At 49.2% G+C, this 22,475-nt stretch overlaps 1 protein-coding gene across 1 annotated transcript in view; it reads right to left on the minus strand.

Annotated features, from left to right (window-relative positions):
• COL23A1 (collagen type XXIII alpha 1 chain) overlaps positions 1-22,475 on the minus strand; it is a 360,958-nt gene that overhangs the window by 39,228 nt on the left and 299,255 nt on the right. Inside the window, exons 4-5 of the mRNA XM_058739053.1 lie at positions 8,609-8,616; positions 7,000-7,026 (exon numbers count right to left, since the gene is read on the minus strand). Of these exons, the coding sequence (XP_058595036.1) occupies positions 7,000-7,026; positions 8,609-8,616 (35 nt within the window). The remainder of the gene's footprint in view (positions 1-6,999; positions 7,027-8,608; positions 8,617-22,475) is intronic.

Below are 22,475 nucleotides of genomic sequence, written 5' to 3' on the forward strand. Positions count from 1 at the left end.
CAGATGAATCATTTAACTAATTACATTTTTACAATCAAAGCTGTTTTTGAACTTGGAGAGTGCAAGAAAGCATATGAATGTGTGGTGCTCTGTGGCCCACCCCCCCCCTTTTTTTTTGTTCACTTGATTAATTCCACACGGTCCAACAGAGGTTTTCATTTCAAAATTGGTCCCAGGCTGAGACCCTGTCTCATATGCTACATTTCAGCTCAGAGCTATGCTCTCCCTGGGACCTAGGCTGTCGATGCATCCATTCCTGATTCTGGAGACACAGGGCAAATCCTGCCCACCGCCCCCAGCCCCAGTCTCCAGAGCACTTTGTCTGATGGGTCCTGGGTGGTCCTGGGGGAGGGGGAGGGGGAGGGGCTCTGCCAAGTGAAGGTGCTGTGGTCCTGGTCCTTCACCTGTCACCTGGCCTGCAATGCCTGCCACCTCTCATTTCTGACACCTGTCCTCTTTCCCTCCATCCTTGCTGGGGCAGTCTTGATTCATGCATCGTCTGCGAATTATTGCCACCGCCTCCTATCTGGGCCCCCTTCCTCCAGTTTCTGTCCTGTAGTCAGGGAGGTCTCTCTAGTATAGACACCTGTCCACATCACTAGGGGCTTCTGTGGCCTCCGAACTCTGCTGCTGGGTGGGTGGGGGCCCTGCACTCAGCTTCAGGCCCCCAGAGTCACTGGCCAGGGGACCAGGACCACATTGCATGCCCCTCGCCCCCCGTGTTAATAGTGTCCACGTTTTCACCAGGCCAAGCCTCACACTTCGCCAATGTGGACACTGGGGTTCAGAAGGCCTGAGAGATTGCCGGAGCAGGGGTGGGGTCTCCATCACCATAGTTCCCTGGCTGGGCCCCTGCTCTATTCAGCTGCCTCCTGGCCGGGGAAACAGAATTGCACATTTCATCAGGAGGGGATGCTTTTCCTCCTAATTTCTAACAGTAGCTATGAGACGGACCTATGAGTGAGGAATAGGAAGGAACGTGCGCTGAAGAAATGGATTCCTGTCTTTAAGTTAGACGTGGTTTTCCATTTTGTTTTTTAGGGAGAGCAGGAAAGGGTCTTAACAATCTGATAAGGGGGGTGGAACGGGGCATGAGCTCCAGGGCCGGATAAAAGCAAGGGGTGAGGACGAGAAACAGAACATTGACTCCAAGTACCTGTTTCCCTGAGTGGTAAGAGAAGAAGGACCCTCCTGCCCATGTGCAGACAGTCCTGAGCCCCCAACTGCTGCTGTGACCTGCTTCCTGATAGGATGGGTAGAGTGACAGAGGAGTCCCCAGCCTGTGTGCTAAGCCAGGCTTTGTCTTGCGGGTGGGCCTTGGGTCTCAGCCAAGTGCTGTTAGCCTCTGAGCTCAGCTTCCTCATCGGTCAAGTAGGGAGGAGACCATAGACTTCCCAGGGTGGAGCAAATGGTCAGAAAGTACACTTGCTTCCCTGGCCTGTTGGAGGGGCTTGGGTGGGGGCGGGGTGAGAGTTGACCGTCTTTTCTCCCCTCAGGAGGGGGGAAGTCTCTGAGCCCTTGGCAAGGCAGCTTGTGGTTTCTATAAACACTAAGCCAAGTTTCCGTGGCCTCCGGCCTCAGTCAGTCTGTTATCCTACAAGATGCTACTCCGCACAGCTCTGGAGATCTCTCTGGCGTCACGGTCCACTGTTTCCCTCTCATTTGCCTGCTTGTGACCTTGCCAAGGTCGTCCCAACCTCATGACTGCATGCACTTGCTTTTTTCCTCCAGGAACACTTGCCCCACAAGATCTCTGCATCTTTTTCACCATTTAAGTCTCAGCTCAAATGTCATCTTCCCCAAGGGACTTCTGATGATTTCATCTCAGCTATACATACCCAGGTAGGTACCTGGTGGGCACTCTCAATACGTCCCTGCCTTATTCTCTTCCTAGCACATTTCCTGTCTGTTGGTGTATTGGTTTCCTGGTTTATTGTTTCTCTCCCCTTGTCTCTCTTGTTCAGTGCTGGTCCAAGGACCCAGGAAAGCATCTGGCACAGAGTCATTGACCGACGGTTTAATGGGCACGCTCCCCCACCCTAGCCTCGCTGGAATTCATCATCTCCATGCAACTCTAGCCTCACAACCTGGCGCTGTCCTCATGCATTCAAATACATGGAACTTAAGCTCTGTAACATATACCCAAAACACATTTTTGAGAAATGTTTAAGTTGCACTCGGAAGGTGTAAAGCAATCCAGAAAGTCACAAAACCTCAATGTTAAGAGTCAAAAAACCCAAAACACCAAAGAGGAAGAGTTTTGATGCTGTAATTAGCAGATGGTGAGAGTCTGATGTTTTCTGTGCAAAAGTCAAGGTGTGAGCAAGATTGAGCCTTGCATGACAAGCCTTTTGCATCTTGGACAGAAGCCACGGTTTGGAGAGAAAAAAAGGCTTGTGATAAGAAATACCCAGGAAGTCACAGTGACCCCTAACTGTTCCTTTCTCTCTGTCCCATGGCAAACTGGTTGTGTAGGTCCCCCTCCCCCCACATCTGTCCAAAGACTATGACTGATCTGATTCATCTCTGTGCCACCCCAGTACCCAGCACAGGGTATGACACCTTCCAGATTCACTGAACAGAGTCAAGCCTCCTATGTATGAGATGTCAAAAGTCACTTTATTAACATAAATGCTTGTTACTATCCCAAAATGCAAGGAGAGTGAAGTGCCTAGGGCTCCTCTGTGGGGCCCACCTTTGACTCACAATGTTCAAAGCTCAGAATTCCTCCTAGCCTGCTGATTCCATGATGTCCCTGGACCAACTGGGATCTGGAAGCTCTCAAAAATGTTGATTTCCTCCTTAAACTATACCTGCAATTCTAAGCTCTACCACCAGGTGGCAGTTAGGTCTATGCAAACTTTATTAAACCTAGTTTAATCTCAAAGACTACATATACTGCTCATTAAAATATACCCTAAATTAAAACAGGATACATATATGCACGTTTTTTTCAACTTATCATATTTCCATAGATTTAAAAGTATGAGGGGCGCCTGGGTGGCGCAGTCGGTTAAGCGTCCGACTTCAGCCAGGTCACGATCTCGCGTTCCGTGAGTTCGAGCCCCGCGTCAGGCTCTGGGCTGATGGCTCAGAGCCTGGAGCCTGTTTCTGATTCTGTGTCTCCCTCTCTCTCTGCCCCTCCCCCGTTCATGCTCTGTCTCTCTCTGTCCCAAAAATAAATAAAAAACGTTGAAAAAAAAATTAAAAAAAAAAAAAAGTATGATAATACCCACAGTTGGCCAGGGTTTGGGGAAATATGCAACATTTGTAAGCTGTTGGTGGGAATGTAAATTAAAAGAGCCTCCAGGGGGCCAATCTGGCAATACACATCAAAAGCCTTCAACATGTGCAAACCCTTTGGTCCAGCAATTCAACTTCTAGACATTTCTCCTAAGGGGATAACCATGGAAATACACCTAAGTTTCTTCCCAAGATGTTGACCATAGGTGTAAAAGATTGTCAAATAAACACTATAACTTGGAGACGGCTTAAAAAAATTATACAGATGATAAAATACTATGTAGCTCTTACGTTCTAGAATTCTTTTTTCTTAATTTTAAAAAATGTTTATTTTCAAGAGAGAGAGACAGAGACAGAGTGTGAGCAGAGTGGGGGCGACAGAGAGAGAGGGGAGACACAGAATCTGAAGCAGGCTCCAGACTCTAAGCTGTCAGCACAGAGCCCGACATGGGGCTTGAACTCATGAACTGCCAGATCATGACCTGATCCGAAGTCGGATGCTTAACCAACTGAGCCACCCAGGCGCCCCTAGAATTCTTAAGGATGTGGATATACCATCTTAAGGATGCTATATTAAGTAGGAAAAAAAAAAACCAAAACGAGGCTCCCTCCAAAGAAGTATGTCCAGTAATCCCATTTTTAGACTAATAAACGTAAATACAAACTCACACATAACAAATACTGAAAGGACAACCACCAAAATATTGAGAAGACTAATCTGTGGGTGGTAGGATTACGGATGATCGTTTTTTCCTTTTTTGTGCTTTTCTCTATTTTGGGACAGTTTTATAATAAACATACTTCTGTTGTCAGCAGGGAGCTATTAACGAACTCTCCCAGCAGCAGGGACAGGCTGGCCTCTGTGTAAGGGGGCTGTGCACAAAGTGACCCTGGGCCCTTATCAGTCCACAACCTGCCCCACAGTCCTGTGCCTTGGTTCCTATGCCCCAGTCTCCTGACCTCAGCTCTTAGGTCCACATATGGTCCTGGTTTCAGCTGGTCTCACTCAGGGGGAGGGGCCAGCCTCGAGTAATCCAGAACACACAGCCAGCATGCTCTCCACCATGACCCTCCTGCCTGATATTTTTCTTGCTCTCACTTCCCTTTAGGAAGTGACATGTTTTTAACACAAAAAAAGATCCTCCCTGAGGCTGGTCCCGAAGTTTACTGAACTGCAGAAAAACACCTTTTCTTAAAACTGACTGTTTTCAAAGCCATTTTCCATACACTGCCAGTGTATGTTGGTGGATTAGAATGATTTCCTAAGCTGGGCTTTCCTTCTCTTGAGGCTCTCCTTGGTGAGGAAAGATGGTGACATTATGGAGGGTCTGTCGTATGCCACGTTGCATGGACGCTGCATTCGTTACCCTATTTTAATATTCCAACTCTGTACGTATCATCTCCACAGATGCTCAGAGGCCAAGTACCTGCCCGAGGCCACAGGGCTGAGCCAGCATCCTGAGTTGGGTCTGAATGACTTCAGGCTTGTGGATACTCAGTACACAAATTGCCTCTTAGGTGGCCCAGATCCCTCCAGCTGTGGCAGTCAATCTAACCTCTGGGATGACCATGTGGAACCCTCCATAAGCACACCCCAGGCTGGGAGCCAGGCCTTCCACAGGCCAAGAGATCTGAATTTCAGGCCAAAACACAGGGGCCCCTTGAGCCTACAGGAGGCCCTCCCACCCACCTCCTGCCTGCACGGGCGTGCTTTCTCTCCTACAGAAGAAGAGAGGCAGGGTGTCACCTCTATCCTGTGGGCCTCATGGAAGGGACTGCCCAAACGGTACCACCAGAACAAAGCTGCTTGGGGGCACCTGGGTGGCTCAGTTGGTTAAGCATCTGACTCTTGATTTTAGCTCAGATCATGATCTCATGGTTCATGAATTCGAGCCCTGCATTGGGCTCTGTGTTGACATCGTGGAGCCTGCTTGGGATTCTCTCACTCCCTCTCTCTCTGCCCCTCCCCTGCATTCTCTCTTTCTCTTGAAAAAATAAAAAAAAAGAACAAGGGTGTGTGGAGGAACACAGCTGGAATGAGCTGGCTCCGGGTGCTGAAAGCATGATTACCCTGGACGCAGCAGCAGGCAGGGCCAGCCCAGCCAGGGAAGTTGTTCATATCTGTATGGAAAGGGCGGTGTGCATTCAAACCGCCATCAGGTGACCTCAGGAAAAGGGGCGCCCCGGCCCTGTGCACTCATGGGTATGTTACCAGAGATTTTGACAGGGTCCCCTTACCCTTCACCTGGCCCGACCAGGCAGTGGGGAAGGATAGCTGGGCCCTAATCTACTTTCTTCCCAGGAAGCTCAGAACTTAACACACTACAAGCACACTCATCCCCTGGCTTCCCCTCCCCCAATTCACAGAGTCCCATCTCTGGCCCAGGCTGGGTACCAAGTCCCTCCTCACATGCTAACCCTTAGGCTTAATTCCCTGGCAGCCCTGTAATAGCCCCAGTCACCTGTCCACCTTTGGTGTCTGGAGGCTCCAGGCATGACCTCACTTCACCTGAACCTCACCACCCTCTTCACAGGGAGGGAAAGGGAGACTTAGATCAGCAAGTGGTAAAGATGGAATTCAAACCCCGGCTCCACCTGGACCTGGTGGCTGGTCTGGAACTCCTGTCCTTTACCTGGAAAAATGCATCAACCAAAATCTTCTCTTATGCCAGGGAGAAGGGAGTCAGGGAGTCACCCTGTGCTCAGAGGGCCAATAAGGGGGAAGAGGGACAAAACCCATTGACCCAGCCACTACCTGCTCTCCTTGAGATGCCCAGCTAGGAGGCACTATAAGCCCAGGTCTGCCAGGACTACTCTCCACAGTCTCCTGGGAAGGTGATTCCTGCAGGACTGGGGGAGCTCCCCCCGGGGAGCCCCCCCCCCCACACCTTCCATCACCAGCCCATCCAGACTCTGGCCAGATCTGGTCATTACTGAGGCCTCTGAATCAACCAACATTCTCCTCCATGCACCTTCCTGACCTGAAGGCACAGAACAACTCTGTTGCCCAACCGTATGGTCCCGCCATGCTCTCCTTCCACCAGGTCACCCCCCTGCTCTGATACATCAGGACTTCTGGATGCCATGGCTGTGGTCCTTAACCTCTCTGAGCAGGACTGGACGACCACACAGCTACATCAAATTTTGCTTTTCATGCAGCACTCACCCAGCCTGGGCAGGGCACGTTGACTGCAAGTATAAGCCAACTTCTAGGTTTAATTCAAAAGATCTGAGAAGGCGATGACACCACAAAGACCAAACTGGAATCAAGCAGCCTCCCGTTCCTGAGTGCTGACGAGACTCGGTGGGCTGGGAAGGATAGCCCCCTGCCAACTGGGAAGAGGCTGGCAGCCAAGCCAGCCAGGGGGAGGGAGACGGGGCGGAGGCGGGGGGGGGGGGGAAGGGGCACTCCACAGCCAAGGGCTGGACCCTCGGTGCAGGGCTGATGGTCTGGGAAGCAAGAGCGTTGGGGGGCGATCCAGGATGCCAAGGAGGCTCCTTCTTGAGCCTCTCTGCTTTGCCTGCAGGATGGCTGGAGCAGCGGACAGTTCCCACCAGGCCAGCCCTGCAGGTCTGCACATCCCTCACCTTCCTTCTCAGAGCTAACGCTAATCCCCTCCAAAGAGAGACCTCAGCCACTGAAAGCAGAAGAGGGGGAGGGGGCAGGAGCGCAGACAGAGTTAAATAAAGGCTCAGAGGAAGAAGATCAGCTTGAGAGAAAAGGGCACAAAGAGCAAAAAATAAATGGCAAATTACCGGGTAGCCATCTCGTCCTGATTGCCCCTGTGGTAATTAATACGTCATTAATAATCAGACTTTCAGCAGAAAACCATATGGCAACACTTATAACTCAATCAGGGCCCCCGATCCCCCCACGTTGTGCGGGGTTTGCAGCAAAGGCTGATGGTTGGTAATGACTCCTGGAGGGGGGGGGGACGCGCTCGGGGCTCCAGCGGGTCTGGGAGATGGAGCACCCATTTCCTGCCTCTTGGAGCCAGGCTGGAAGGGCCACCAGGGCACACACCCACACGATTCAGGAGGGGCACATGGTGAGGACCACACGGGGATGTGGGATTCTGAAGGGTGGTGTCACAACCACCATGGAAAATGCTCCCTAAATCGGGACTAAAGGGCAGAAATGGCTCTTCCTGCCTGTCGCCACTGGGAGGGAGTAGACTGGAGGAAGACAGCCTTAGAAGCCACAGATATGGGGGGGGTGGGGAGTGGCATTTATTGCTACTGGATGCCCCTACCGGCTCAGAGCACTGACTGTCTGGCCTGTGTCCCACACATCAGCATCCATCTCAGGCTGCAGCTTGAGATTTCTGCATTTGTTGAATACATTTAATAGTTTAACAGCCAAGTCAAAAAAAAAAAGAAAAGAAAAAAGAATCAGTCCACTGCCCTCTGCATTACGCACTTTAGCAAGTTCACACAGGCTAGCCTCATGTGACAGCCAGGAATGACTCAACAGGGAGAAACTGCTCGTGGCCAATAAATCTACACATTTCTTGCTGGCTCGCTTTCTGGCTCAGCGTGGTGCTGCTACATGCATGGAGAAGCCCAGATTCCGAAGGGTGCCGATTGGGACGTGAATCATGGTAAGTGGAAGTCAAAAATAAAACTGATCATCCGAAAGGAATTCCTTTAGAAGGTTCATTTTGGCTCAGTGTGCTCCTTGAATTGATTCGTCAGGATTCACTGGGCTCTGAAAAACCACCAAGATGAATCAAAGGCACACTAGTCACGTGTCTTGGAGGAGGACAGGGATTTCCGGAGCACTGACCACCACCCACCCCTGCTCTCGTTGCTGCCCCCTGGCGGCCGGCCCCCCTCCCGCGCATCCTCCTCGGACCCAACACCCTCCCTGGCCAGCGGTGCTGGGCAGGGTTCAGCTGCCGGATCCAGAGGGTCAAACACATTGTGGCAAGTCAGGAAAATGGACCCCATTCTTCCTGGCATCTCTGCCTGACTCTGGAGCCCTTTGTGCCAAAGCATGTGAGACAAAAACACTTAAATGGATTAAATGCCGCGGAGCATTTAGAAAGTAGGGGCATGGTGCTTGCATTTCTGTGCACCAAGTGGAGCCAGAGACTCCGAGAGGAGCAGTCAGGATCGTGTCAGCTCTCTTGGAGGGCAAAACGGTCACAGAATGCTTCACAAGGCAAGTCAAACCCACAGAATTCTGTGCTTGTATTTGTCTACAAATTATAAAAAAAATATGGCCCCTGTCCGGGACTAAGTTTTCTTTTTTTTTAAAGGACACAACACATCTAACGAAAAAACTTATTTTCATGAAATAGCTACAGAAGAGAATGAAATGTCTTATCTTTCAGGAGCAGAGAGCATAATCCAGGACACTTACAGGAGGACCTGCAAAACACAAGCAGAGAAGCCCCAGTCAGTGTCAAAGGGAGAGAGGGTCCCCTTGGCCAGGCCGGCTCCTCCCTCAGCCAGCTGCTGGCCACCCCTCCTTGCAAGCCTTCACAGGTCCCAAAGCTAAGGGGCAGGGCAGAGGGGGCGCCTTTGCCCTCGAAGGGGCAGGGCTGGGCGTGTGGGTGGCAATGACATCCTACATGCATTGGTTCATGCAAACATTTCACAAGGTTGCTGTTGATCCGCTGCTGGGGGCCCACCCGGGTCGGGTTTTGGCAAGCCAGGTAGGAGTCAGACCTGTTCCTGCTTGAAGAACCAATTTTGGTGCTCACCTGGGGTCAGTTCATTTCTATTGAAGGGGAGAGACGTGTGGGGGGAGAAAACATTTGGGGCAGAGGGAACACAGCGCTCCGAAGGGTTACACGTATGTGTGTGGCTGAGCGGACACGCAGGGGGTACCCGTGGTTCAGCCCTGGGGTTAGGGGCGCCGGGTCTGGGTGTGCTTGGGGAAGCCGAAGGGGCTGAGTCCAGAAGACTCCAGAAAGGCTGAGTGCAGCACGCTGAGACCAGTCTTACAGCAGATGAGGGCTCCTGGAGAATGTTCGTGAAACCCACAGGTGTCTTCACCTCATGGTGTGCAGACCACACTGCATTTGACCTTTGCGAGAGGTGCAGTAAACATCCCCACTTGACAGATAGCATAGAGGCTCAGGGAGAAAGAAGTGACTTGTCCAAGGCCACACAGTTGGTTAGGAGTGGAACTCATCCCAGAAGGAGCTCTCCCAACTCCTGAACCCTACATACTTCCCACTAAAGCCATGCTGTGGCTGTGCCAGCAACTACTCTGCTTCCTGCAGACCCTGGACCTCAGTCTGGACAGCGAGGCCGGCACAGGGAGGTGACACTCGGCCCTCAGTGGGCCCATGCGTGTTTATGGATCACCACCCATGAGCCGGGTCCCTCTGGGAGAGAGTAATGGGACACACTGGTAACAGTAAGAGGCAGGATCTCGGACTCACAGAATTTTCCTTGGAAGGATAGATGCTTAAGAAAACAATCATGCGGGGAGAAGCACAGGAAGCTCCCAGCACGTATGAGGTACCCCAGCCAGGCCGGGCTGATTCAGGGCTGGAGGCTAGGCTGCGTCCTGAAGGTGAGAGATTATCTCAGACAGGAAGGGGGAGGAGCTGTGTGACAAAGAAGGGAAGGAGGGGGCGGGGCAGAGCTCAGGGACTTGCTCGGCAGGGATCTGATTGGTAGCGGGAGACAAGGAACACTCATGGGTCCTGTAGGGAGCAGTGGTGGGAGGGGGCAAGAGTGGAAGTTGCCCCCACGTAGGTGATGGTGGCCTGGACTCGTGTGCTGACTGTGGAGATGGAAAGAAGTGAGTCAGAAGACACTTGTCAGTGGGGACCGACAGGACTTGCTCATCGGTTTAATGGCAGGGTGTGTGTGTGTGGGGTGCATAGGGCATAGAAAAAGGAGAGACAAGACAGAGGCTTTTGGCTTGAAAAACCGATGTGTGATGGTGCTAATACCCAAGAATGGTATACGGGGGGCTGTGTGGCCCCTAAGTCCAGACTAGGGTGGGGCGGGGCGTTGGCCACCTGGACATCTGTACACCTGACTTCTCACCTTCTGCCAGGGACCTCGTGCCATGTTTTCCCCGGGAAAGAAAATGCTCTGGACGGATGTACTTGCACCTGTGCCCAGCCTCCTGTCCGTGCCCCTGAGGTTATGTCAGAGGAGCTGACTGGCCCTACCTTCCCGGGCCCCAGCACCCACCACTGCCTTTCTCTCCCTGTTGCATCATCAGACCGACTTTCTCCAGCAGCTGCTTCCCAGCAGTTCTGGAACAGCTCCAATTCCTGTGCTCACATGCCCTCCTCTGCTCCGGCCTGGCTCTCCTCCCCCTCACTGCTGGGAAGAGGGGGTCTCCTGTCACTGCCTCTCCTTCCCTGCCTTCTACGCACCGTGTGACCCTCTGATATGGATTCCATCCCTCTCACCACCAAAATGGCTCTCACTGAGTCCCTAACCACCTGCTACCAAGGATTTCTCTTCCTCCTTCCACACTGCTGAGCCTGCCCTCCTTCTGGAAGCACTCTCTCCCTTTGGCTTCTAAAAGGTCATGTTCCTCCTGCTTCCTTGGTTGTTCAGCTGGCTCAGTCTCTCCCAGTCTCACACAGAGGCTCTGCTGAGCTCATGGCAAGGCTTCCTTCTCTTCAGTCTTCTCAGCTTATCTGTCCCTTCTCTCCTGTCTTCCCTGGGAATCTCATCCCACTCATGACTACACTAGACAGAAGTGACAGAAGTGTCCCACGTGGGCAACTCTAGCCCCAACTGTGTCTGAGAAGCCCAGACTCCCTTTGTGAGCTGTCTGCTTGTCATTTCCCCTTGAACAGTCCTCATGATTCCTCAGGCCAAGGTGCACAGACATATTCATGATATTCTGCCCACAAAAGCGCCCCTCTTCTGGTTCCTAGTCTCCGTGGATGACATTTCCTATTGCCTAGTTAGAGACCCAGACAACGAGGAGTCCCCCTCGACACACTCTCCCTCTCTGATCTACTGGGACATCCACATTCATTCCACAGACATTCACTGACCACTGCTGTTCTGGGCAGTGGGACACAGCAGTGACAATGACAAAGATCCCTGCCCTAAGGAATTTACCTTCTAGCCAGAGAGGTAGCTGAGATACCATAAGCATAACACACAAGCTCATCACCTACAAAATGGTAAGTGCTAAGGAAAGAGAGAGGCAGTGGGGCAGGGCAATGGGGAGCTGTTAGTGCCGGGGTGCAGACTGGTGTGTTCAATAGGGTGGTTGGGGTAGACATCTTTCTGAGGAGGCATTTAAGCAAAGGCTTCCTGTGGATTCCTGGGAAAATGTGTACCTACCAGAGGGAACACCCAATGCAGGAGGGCACCTGGTGTGTGTATATGTGTGTGTTTTTAATTTTTTTTTTTACTTTTGAGAGAGAGAGAGAGAGAGAGAGAGAGAGCGAGCTGGGGAGGGGTAGAGAGAGAGGGGGACAGAAGATCTGAAGTGGGCTCTGTGCTGACAGCAGAGAGCCCGACATGAAGCTAGAACTCACAAACCGCGAGATCATGACCTGAGCTGAAGTCAGATGCTTAACCAACTGAGCCACCCAGGCACCCCATCGCCTGGTGTGTTTAAGGAACAGCAAGGAGGCCAAAGAGGTGACAGCAGAGGGGGAGGTGGCTTCAGGGAGGTGGTGGGTAGGGGTAGATTGGGTAGGGTCTTGTTGGCCATTTCTAGGACTTTCTCTTCTCTCTGATATGGGAGCCCCTTCAGGGCTCAGTGCAGACACAGGACGAGACCTGCCTTGTGATCCTGGTGTGAAAAGGATCACACTGTGTGGGGAGGCAAAGGTAGGATCTTGCAGTGATGCCAGGGAGGGGTGATGGTGGCTCCCAGCTGGTGGTGGCAGTGGAAGGGGTGGAAGTGGCTGGATTCTGGATCGATTCTGAAGGCAGAGTCAAGATGATTTCTCAAGACTCTGGAGAGAGGACTCAAGCAAGATGTCCCTTGAGCGACCACAGAAGTGGGGAGACTGTGGTCCAGCAGGTTTGGCAGGAAGGATCGGGAGCTCAGCCTTGTACAACCCAACAGTTAGAGGTTGCAAAGAAGAGAAGAAGGTTCTAGAAGCTGAGTGGAGAGAGTACATCGAGGAGGAGGGACTGTGTGTGTGCCTGTCACTTTGGACAGATGAGTAAAATGAAGACTGAGACCTGCCCACTAGCACTAGCCACACAAGGGGCCCGGGGCAGGGGGAGTCATGGGTGTGCACATCTGGCTGGAGATGGTTTGGGGAGAAGGGAGGGGAGGAATGGGGGCAGTGAAGGCTTTCAAGCAATTCAGCGGCAAAGGGGAGCGAAGGCACAGAGCACGTGCTTTGGAGACACGGGGTCCAGAGAGGGCCACTTCTTCAAGATGAGAGACACAGGACAGTATGTCTGCTTTAATGGGAGTCATCGGCAGTGAGGGGAAGATCCAACATGGTGGAGAATGGGGGATTCTGGGAGCGATGAGGGACTGTCTCCCCCCACCCCCAGGAGGCAAAACGGTTGCATTTTGGCCCATGAGACCAAGCAGGGAGGCCTAGTGTGGTGTGGCTGGGTGTGCATCTCATGGGGGGAGGTGGAATTTTCCACAGTTGCCTCTGACTGTTCCCACTGCCAGTGAAGTAGGAAACGAGGCCATCAGCCATGAGTGATGCTGGTGGAGGAGGTGTGGGGGCCACACAACCATTAAGCTGTGGTCTGGCATTTAAAATACAAACCAGCCAGCGTGGCAGGGGGTGGGGGACAGGGTTGCGTGTGTTTCCCACCAGCCACGGTTGCTGCACAGGTGCTGGAGTGCACATGTGGGGTTCGAGCCAAATGGGGCGAGGTGGTGGGATCTGTGGGTTGGGAGATGGGTGAGATGGAAGGAATGTGGGGTCAGGGAATGAGGGAGTGGGCTGGGGTGAATTGGGGCATCATGGACGTTGCATTTACCGGTGATGCTGAGGCATTGGCCAAGACCATGGGAGGGAGGGGGCGAGGTCGGCCGGAGTCCCAGCTCACCGAAGGAGGCCTGGGTGTGTGAGGGACTTCTATGTTTGCATCAGGGCTCCCTAGGAATTTACCCAGAAGTAGTGATGGAGGGAGGGCTGCAGATACAGGAGCTGAAACCCACTAACAATGAGGGGGGTGTGCAGGGGTCAGAGATGGCCTCACATATGCAGACATATCACTACCCCAGTCTCCACTCTGGGGCCAGGGTGGTGTTTTCAAGATGCAGATCTGATCATGGCACTCCCATCCCCCAGTCCTCATTTTCCCACAGTTCTTAGGACAAAGGCCCCAATCCTACACCACTGCTATGCTACTCTGTCCCCTTGAACCCGTGGGAAGAGAGGCATTGTTTAACTAGAGGGGTGCTAGGCAGACTGGTGGTTATTGGGACAAAGTGAAGTTGGATCTGTGCCTCAGCATGAGTCAGGATAAATTCCAGAAGGATCAAAGTCTTACATGTTAAAAAAAAAATCATAAAAATCCTAGAGGAAAACAGACCCACGAATACAGAGAACAAACTGGTGGTTGCCAGAAGTGAGAGGGGGGTGGGAAAAATGGGTGAAGGGGAGTGAGAGATACAGGCTTTCAGTTTTGGAATGACTAAGTCACAGGGATGAAAAGTACAGCATAGGGAATATAGTCAATGACACAGTAATATTGTTGTATGGTGACAGAGGGTAGTTATACTTGTCATGAGCACAGCATAACATATATAGAGAAGTTGAATCACTGGGTTGTGCACCTGAAACTCATGTAACACTGTGTGGCAATGATACCTCAATTTAAAAAAAAAATCCTAGGGGCGCCTGGGTGGCGCAGTCGGTTAAGCGTCCGACTTCAGCCAGGTCACGATCTCGCGGTCCGTGAGTTCGAGCCCCGCGTCGGGCTCTGGGCTGATGGCTCGGAGCCTGGAGCCTGTTTCCGATTCTGTGTCTCCCTCTCTCTCTGCCCCTCCCCCGTTCATGCTCTGTCTCTCTCTGTCCCAAAAATAAATAAAAAACATTAAAAAAAAAAAAAATTAAAAAAAAAAAAAAAAAAATCCTAGGGGCGCCTGGGTGGCTCTGTCGGTTAAGTGTCCAACTTCAGCTCAAGTCATGATCTTGGGGTCTGTAGGTTCAAGCCCCACGTTGGGCTCTATGCTGACAGCTCAGAGCCTGGAGCCTTCTTGGGATTCTGTGTCTCCCTCTCTCTCTGCCTCTCCCCTGCTCACGCTCTCTCTCTCTCAAAAATAAATAAAGATTAAAAAAAAATTTTAAAAATCCTAGAGGAAAATTCCTTTCTAACCGTGGAGAGGGGAAGGTTTTTCCAACTACAGTTCATAATCCAGAAGCCATAAAATAAAAGTCTGAGTCAACCATATAAAAACAAAAAATGTCTAACAAGGCACAAAGCACTGGAAGCAAAAACAAAAGCCACGGGGAAAACTATTTCTGACTCATGTCATAAAGGCCGATATACCTTGACACAAAAATGCTCCTACCAATTAACCCTAAAAACATCAACAACCTATTAGAAAAATGGTCAAAGATATGAGGGGACAGTTCACAGAAAACATAAATAGCTTCTAAATATATGAAACAAAAGCAAATTTTCATTCATAATATAAGTAAAGAAGGTTAAAACTATAATCCCAGCAGAGTCTGATTTGGCAATGCTAATTAGGACTCAAAATGTATGTGCGGGGATGCCTGGGTGGCTCAGTCAGTTGAGCATCTGACTCTTGATTTTGGTTTGGGTTATGATTCTGGGGTTGTGGAATTGAGCCCCGAGTTGGGCTCTGTGCTGAGAATGGAGCCTGTTTAAGATTCTTTCTTTCTTTCTTTCTTTCTTTCTTTCTTTCTTTCTTTCTTTCTTTCTTTCTTTCTTTCTTTCTTTCTCTCTCTCTCTCTCTCTCTCTCTCTCTCTCCCTGCCGCTTGTGCATGCACTCTTTCTCCCTCTAAAATAAATAAATAAATAAATAAATAAATAAAAAAAATGTATGTGTCGATTTCTGCAATGATCCTTCTAGGAATGTATTCTGTAGATGCATTAACGTATATGTAAAAGGACAGGTACATAAAAATATTCATAGCAGAACTATTTGTGATGGCCAATAATTAGAAACAGCACAATGAAACTGTGTAAAGAAAGGATGGTACAAGCCATAAAATACCTAGGAATAAATCTAACCAAAGAGGTGAAAAAATCTATACACTACAAACTATAGAAAGTTTATGAAAGAAATTAAAGAAGGCACAAAAAAATGGAAAAAGATTCCATGCTCCTGGATAGAAAGAACAAATATTGTTAAAATGTCGATACTACCCAAAGCAATCTACATATTCAATGCAATCCCTATCAAAATAACACCAGCATTCTTCACAGTTAGAACAAATAATCCTAACATTTGTATGGAACTAGAAAAGACCCTGGATAGCCAAAGCAATCTTGAAAAAGAAAACCAAAGCAGAAGGCATCACAATCCCAGACTTCAAGCTATACTACAAAGCTGTAATCATCAAGACATAATGGTACTGACACAAGAACAGACACTCAGATCAATGGAACAGAATGGAGAACCCAGAAATGGACCCACAAATGTATGGCCAACTAATCTTTGACAAAGCAGGAAAGAGTATCCAATGGAATAAAGACAGTGTTTTCAGCAAGTGGTGCTGGGAAAACTGGACAGTGACATGCAGAAGAATGAACCTGGACCACTTTCTTACACCAAACACAAAAATAAACTCGAAATGGATAAAAGACCTCAATGTAAGACAGGAAGCCATCAAAATCCTCGAGGAGAAAGCAGGCAAAAACCTCTCTCACCTTGGCCGCAGCAACTTCTTACTCAACACGTCTCCGGAGGCAACGGAAACAAAAGCAAAAATGAACTACTAGAATCTCATCAAAATAAAAAGCTTCTGCAAAGCGAAGGAAACAATCAGCAAAACTAAAAGGCAACCAACAGAATGGGAGAAGATATTTGCAAATGACATATCAGATAAAGGGTTAGTATCCAAAATCTATAAAGAACTTATCAAACTCAACACCCAAAAACAACTAATCCAGTGAAGAAATGGGCAAAAGACATGACTAGACACTTCTCCAAAGAAGACATCCAGATGGCTAATAGACACATGAAAAAATGCTCAACATCACTCATCATCAGGGAAATACAAATGAAAAGTTCAATGACATACCACCTCACACCTGTCAGAATGGCTCACATTAACAACTCAGGCAACAACAGATGTTGGCGAGGATGCGGAGAAAGAGGATCTCTTTTGCATTGCTGGTGGGAATGCAAGCTGGTGCAGCAACTCTGGAAAACAGCATGGAGGTTCCTCAAAAAACTAAAAATAGAACTACCCTATGACCCAGCAATTGCCTACTAGCTATTTATCCAAGGGATACAGGTGTGCTGTTTCGAAGGGGCACATGCACCCCAATGTTTATAGCAGTACTATCAACAATAGCCAAAGTATGGAAAGAGCCCAAATGCCCATCGATGAATGAATGGGTAAAGAAAGATGTGGTATATATATATACATATATATATATATATATATATATGTATATATATATACACACACACACACACACACACAATGGAGTGTTACTCAGCAATCAAAAAGAATGAGATCTTGCCATTTGCAACTATGTAGATGGAACTAGAGGGTGTTATGCTAAGTGAAATTAGTCAGTCAGAGAAAGACAAATATCATATGACTTCACTCATATGAGGACTTTAAGACACAGAACAGATGAACATAAGGGAAGGGAAGCAAAAATAATATAAAAACAGGGAGGGGGACAAAACATAAGAGACTCTTAAATATGGAGAACAAACAGAGGGTTATTGGAGGGGTTGTGGGAGGAGGGATGGGCTAAATGGGTAAGGGACATTAAGGAATCTACTCCTGAAATCATTGTTGCACTATATGCTAACTAATTTGGATGTAAATTAAAAAAAAAAAAAAAGGATGGTACAGAGCAACTTTAAATGGACTATTATGCAGCTGTGAAAAGACTAATGTGATTCTATATGCTCTAATGGGGAATGATCTCCAAGGCATATTGTTACATTTTTATTTTTATTAAAAATTTTTAATTTAATTTATTAAATTTTTTAAACGTTTATTTATTTTTGAGAGACAGAGTATGAGCAGAGGAGGGGCAGAGGGAGAGAGGGAGACACAGAATCTGAAGCAGGCTCCAGGCTCTGAGCTGTCAGCCCACAGCCCAACGTGGTTCTTGAATTCATGAATCTCGAGATCATAACCTGAGCCGAAGTTGGACGCTTAACTGACTGAGCCACAAGGTGCTCCCTCCTCTTTTTCATTTTTTATTTTTATTTTAGAGAGAAAGAGTGCACATGAGCAGGGGAGAGGGGCAGAGGGACAAAGAATCTTAAGCAGGCTCCACACTCGGCATGGAGCCTGACAAGGGGCTCAATCCCGTGACCCTGGGATCATGACCTGAGCCGAAATCAAGAGTTGGATACTCAACCGACTGAACTACCCAGGCGCCCCATATTGTTACCTCTTTAAAAAGGTATGGAACAGTATATTACTATGCAGCCATTGTGCTAAGAAGAAAACCTGGTAGGCTTTTGTTTGTATAAACATGGTACATCTCTGGTGTGGACACAGAAAGTAGAGCCTGCTTGGGATTCTCTCTCCCTCTCTCTCTGCCCCTCCTCTGCTTGTGCTCTCTCTTTCTCTCCCTCTCAAAATAAATAAACATTACAAAAAAAAAAAAAAAAGACAAAAATCCCCCCCCACAGCTCTCCTGCGTGGCCTGCACCTCATTAATGCCTGTGCCCTTGGCCTCAGGATATTCACGTCCACCACGGCCCCGGCTTTATCAGCCTTCCATGACCATAAGACTGAAGACAGTGGTCACCAGGTTGCCTCCGAGTAGGGGAACCAAACGGCAGGAGAACAGAAGTGGCGGGGAGAGACTAACTTTTCAGCATGGAGCTCTTTCACATCACTGGATACTTGTGTGTGGCTTACCAAGTCAGCAATGGCCATAAACTTTAACTGAAAATGGCTGGAGTAAGGTCTGTGTTTAAAAAAATTTTTTTTAAAAAATATTTATTTATTTTTGAGAGACATAGCATGAGCAGGGGAGGGGCAGAAAGAGAGGGAGACACAGAATCTGAAGCAGGCTCCAGGCTCTGAGCTGTCAGCACAGAGCCCTATGCGGGGCTTGAACGCATCAACTGTGAGATCATGACCTGAGCTGAAGCTGGACACTTAACTGACTGAGCCACTCAGGCTCCCCTGGTCTGTGCTTTTTTTTTTTTTTTTTTTAAAGAAAGCTACTTTATTTATTTATTTTTAAATGTTTATTTACTTTTGAGAGAGAGAGAGAAAGAGAGAGCGCGAGTGCACAAATGGGAGGGGCAGAGAGAGAGAGGGAGACACAGAATCCAAAGCAGGCTCCAGGCTCTGAGCTGTTAGCGCAGAGTCTGACGTGGGGCTTGAACTCACGAACGGTGAGATTGTGACCTGAGCCGAAGTCAGGTGCTGAACCGACTGAGCCACCTGGGCGCCCCTAGGTCTGTGTTTTTTTGTCTGATCTTCCAGCTTCGGCTGCCGTTTCTCACACTCACCTCTAAGCTCCCTCTAAAATAGCTTAGATTGGGATTATCATTCTGAGAGCCTGGAGGTTCTGAGTATACACCCCGGGTCTGGCTGGAGGTACAGCCCAGGAGAAGGCACTGTTAGCATAACCATCACTCACTCACGAGTCCTCATGAGTGTTGGGGGCTATGCTGTTTTCCTCAACCGTCTCATTTAATCCCTGCTGCCTCCTCACTGGGCACGTGTTACCATGAGAAAACAGGCTCGGAAAGGCTGCCGTTGATCTGGGCAGAAGCCAGGCTGTCTGACTCTGAGCCTAACAAAGGGGGCGGAGGGAAACTGCTTTGGCAGACAGAGCTCTGATGTTGACTGAGCGTTCCCCAAGGTCCCCGGGCGGGTGCGTGGCTCGTCTGAGGTCACCACGGTGGTGAGGGCACAGCCCAGGTTAGAAGCAGCCTTGTGGGACCCCAAACCCAGGACACCATCCAGGTCTGCAGAGGGGTGGCCAGAGTGGGGGTGGTGGCATTCCAGAGAAGGAGCTTATCACTGGTGGACAGGTCACATGTAGCCCACCTGTGAGTCTCTGAAACAAACCAGCCGCCACCTCTCTTGGGCCCTACTGGCACCGCATCACAGGCCACCATTGCTTCACATCGGCACTACCCCCACAAGCCTCCGAACTGGCCTCTTCTGGGCACTGCAACCTGCCAATGAGTGGGGGCCTCTTAAAAATGCCCAACGCTTCCAGGGTTTCCCATGCACATGGAGTGACATCAAAACGCCCCTGTACAGGGGAGTCTGGGTGGCTCAGTCAGTTAAGCGTCTGACTCTTGATTTTGGCTCGGGTCATGATCTCACGGTTTGCGAGTTCGAGCCCCACGTCTGGCTCTGTGCGGGCAGTGTGGAGCCTGCTTGGGATTCTCTCTCCCTCTCTCTGTGCCCCTCCCCTGGTCATGCTGTCTCTCTCTCAAAATAAATAAACGTTACAAAAAAAAAAAAAAAGACAAAAATTCCCCTGCACAGCTCTCATCAACACCCGTGCCCTTGGCCTCAGGACATTCACATCCACCACATCCCCAGGCCGTGGCTTCATCAGCCTTGCATGACCATGAAACCAGAAGACATCTCATCCTTTGCCCTCACTGGTATCCATGACGGCTCTCTGGTATTTCCCGCCTAAGCACTTATCATGATCCTTAATTATTAAATCCATTTCTTTGGGTGCCGATTATTGTCTGTGGGCCCCGCCAGCAAGGCAGCTCCCCAAGAGCTGGGACCCCACCTGCCTGCAGGTCGTCACCACTTCCAAGTCCGTGGCACCTGACTTCACAGCACAGGGTTGGGCCATGCTGGCCGCAGCCCCTGGAGTCGTGGAGTGATGGATAGGGTGGGGGGGTTGGCTCAGGCCATCCAGGGGTCCCTGCTCAGAAAGCGAAGCTGGCTGCAGGGCCTCCATCCAACCGCGTCGCCCCACCCAGTGCCCTGGTCCCACTCTGCGTGCAGCTTGCAAACATGTGTTCCAGGCATCGCCTGGATCTGTTGGCTTTGCCATCAGGAATGTGGGAGCAATTAAGAGCCAGATGACTTGGGAAATAAATAAAATGGGGCAGGGTAGAGGGTTCACTGATCCTGTGGCCTCTTTAACTGAACTGATGTTTGTAGCCCAATAGGGTTTTCCAAACCTGGAGCTGTTAGTCCCTCTGGGGAATAAACATTTCCCGAGTGTTTCCCGAAGGTTATATTCCTGGAAAAGGAGAGTGGGAATAATATTTCCCATAGCCTGGCAGGTGTCCAGCCCACACACTGGAGGGTGGGGGGCGGCCTTGGTGCCTGAGGCTGCTGGGGCCATTGTCCCTGCGGACAGCCCACACCTGCTCCTCTGTGTTGCGCCTGGACTCCTAAGTCCCGCTCAGCTTGCTCCCTTCTCTTTCCAACGGGCCTGGCTCTGAACCAGCCCTCCGCCTCTCCCCACTCAGTCTGCTCCAGGGCAGAGGCTTGGAAGCCTTGGAAGGCTTGGCCACCATGAAGACAACGGTCTTCAGCCACGCTTCTCTGGAGCTGTCCCCGATGGAGCAGAGTGGGCCAAGGGCTTTTAAACCGAGTTTGTGGGTAGATGAAATGAGGCTTGCAGGTTGACAAATCCGGAGCCGGTAACGAGTCCAAGAGTTGGCACTTAGCTCAGGTCTCCGGCCCGGATTTAATTAGGCCAGTACTATCAGGGAGTACAGAGGCTTTAGAATCCCAGCCCTGAGGAACTCTAGATCTGGAGCACATGCCTGTTTTCCCTGAGGCAAGGAATGCTCCCTATCTCTGCCTCTCTGGACTGCTACAAAGCCTTGAGTGACACACTGTGCATGTGTAAAGTGCCCGGGACAGCAGTGGCACAGAAGAGGCACCAAAACCCAACGCTGGCTAGAATTACGGTATTCTTTTTTAATTCTTTTAGTGCTTGTTTATTTTTGAGAGACAGAGAGACAGAGAAGACAGAATGCGAGCTGGGGAGGGGCAGAGAGAGAGGGAGACACAGAATCTGAAACAGGCTTCAGGCTCTGAGCTGTCAGCACAGAGCCAGACGCAGGGCTCAAACACATGAACAGTGAGATCGTGACCTGAGCCGAAGTTGGACGCTTAAGGAACTGAGCCACACAGACACCCCTCTTTTTTTATTTTAAAGTTTATTTATTCATTTTGAGAGAGAGAGAGAGACAGAGAGAGAGAGAGAGAGACAGAGAGAGAGAGAGAACCCCAAGCGGGCTCTGCACTGTCAGTGCAGAACCCCATGCAGGGCTCAATCTCACGAACTCTGAGATCATGACCTGGGCCTAAACCAAGAGTTGGGTGCTTAACTGACTGAGCCACCCAGGCGCCCCATTAACCGCTATATTTTCTTCTAAGGATTTATACTTTTCCCTCTTACATGTAGGTCTATGACACGTTTTGAGTTAATTTTTATATGCTGTGAGGAAGAAATCCAGCTTTATTCTTGTGCATTTAGTTGCCCGAGTACCATTGAATTGTTTCACATTCTTGTAAAAATTAGTGATGGTAAATGTAAGGATTTACTTCTGGAATCTCAATTCTATTCTGTTGACCTATGTGTCTTATGTCTACACTACACTACCTTGATACTGAAGCTTTGTGTTAAGTTTTAGAATTGGGAAGTGTGAAGCCTTTACTTTTGTTTTACCTTTTCAAGGTGTTTTGGCTATTCTGGATGCTTTGCATTTCCATATGAATTTGAGGATCAGTTAGTTAATTTCTAAAAAAAAAATCAACTGGGATTTTGATAGGGATTGCATTGAAACTGTAGATTAATTTGTGGAGTATTTCCATATTAACATTCTATTATCTTCCAATCCATGAATATGGGATGTCCTACCATTTATTCAGGTCTTTTTAAATTTCTTTCAACAATATTTTATAGTTTTCAGTGTACAAGCTTATACTTATTTTATTAAATTCATTACTGAGTATTTTATTCTTTTTCATGCTTTTGTAAATGGAAATTGTTTTCTTAGTTTCATTTAAACATTCTTTATTGCTAGTGTGTAGAAATACAATTGAGCTTTAAAATATTGATCTTGTATTATGCAACCTTGCTGACTATGTTTATCAGCTTTTATAATTTTTCTGTGGATTCTTTATATAAATAAATAAATAAATAAATAAATAAATAAATAAATAGTGTGAACCAA

This window comes from Neofelis nebulosa, chromosome 1, assembly GCF_028018385.1.
Source record: "Neofelis nebulosa isolate mNeoNeb1 chromosome 1, mNeoNeb1.pri, whole genome shotgun sequence".
NCBI lineage: Eukaryota > Metazoa > Chordata > Mammalia > Carnivora > Felidae > Neofelis > Neofelis nebulosa.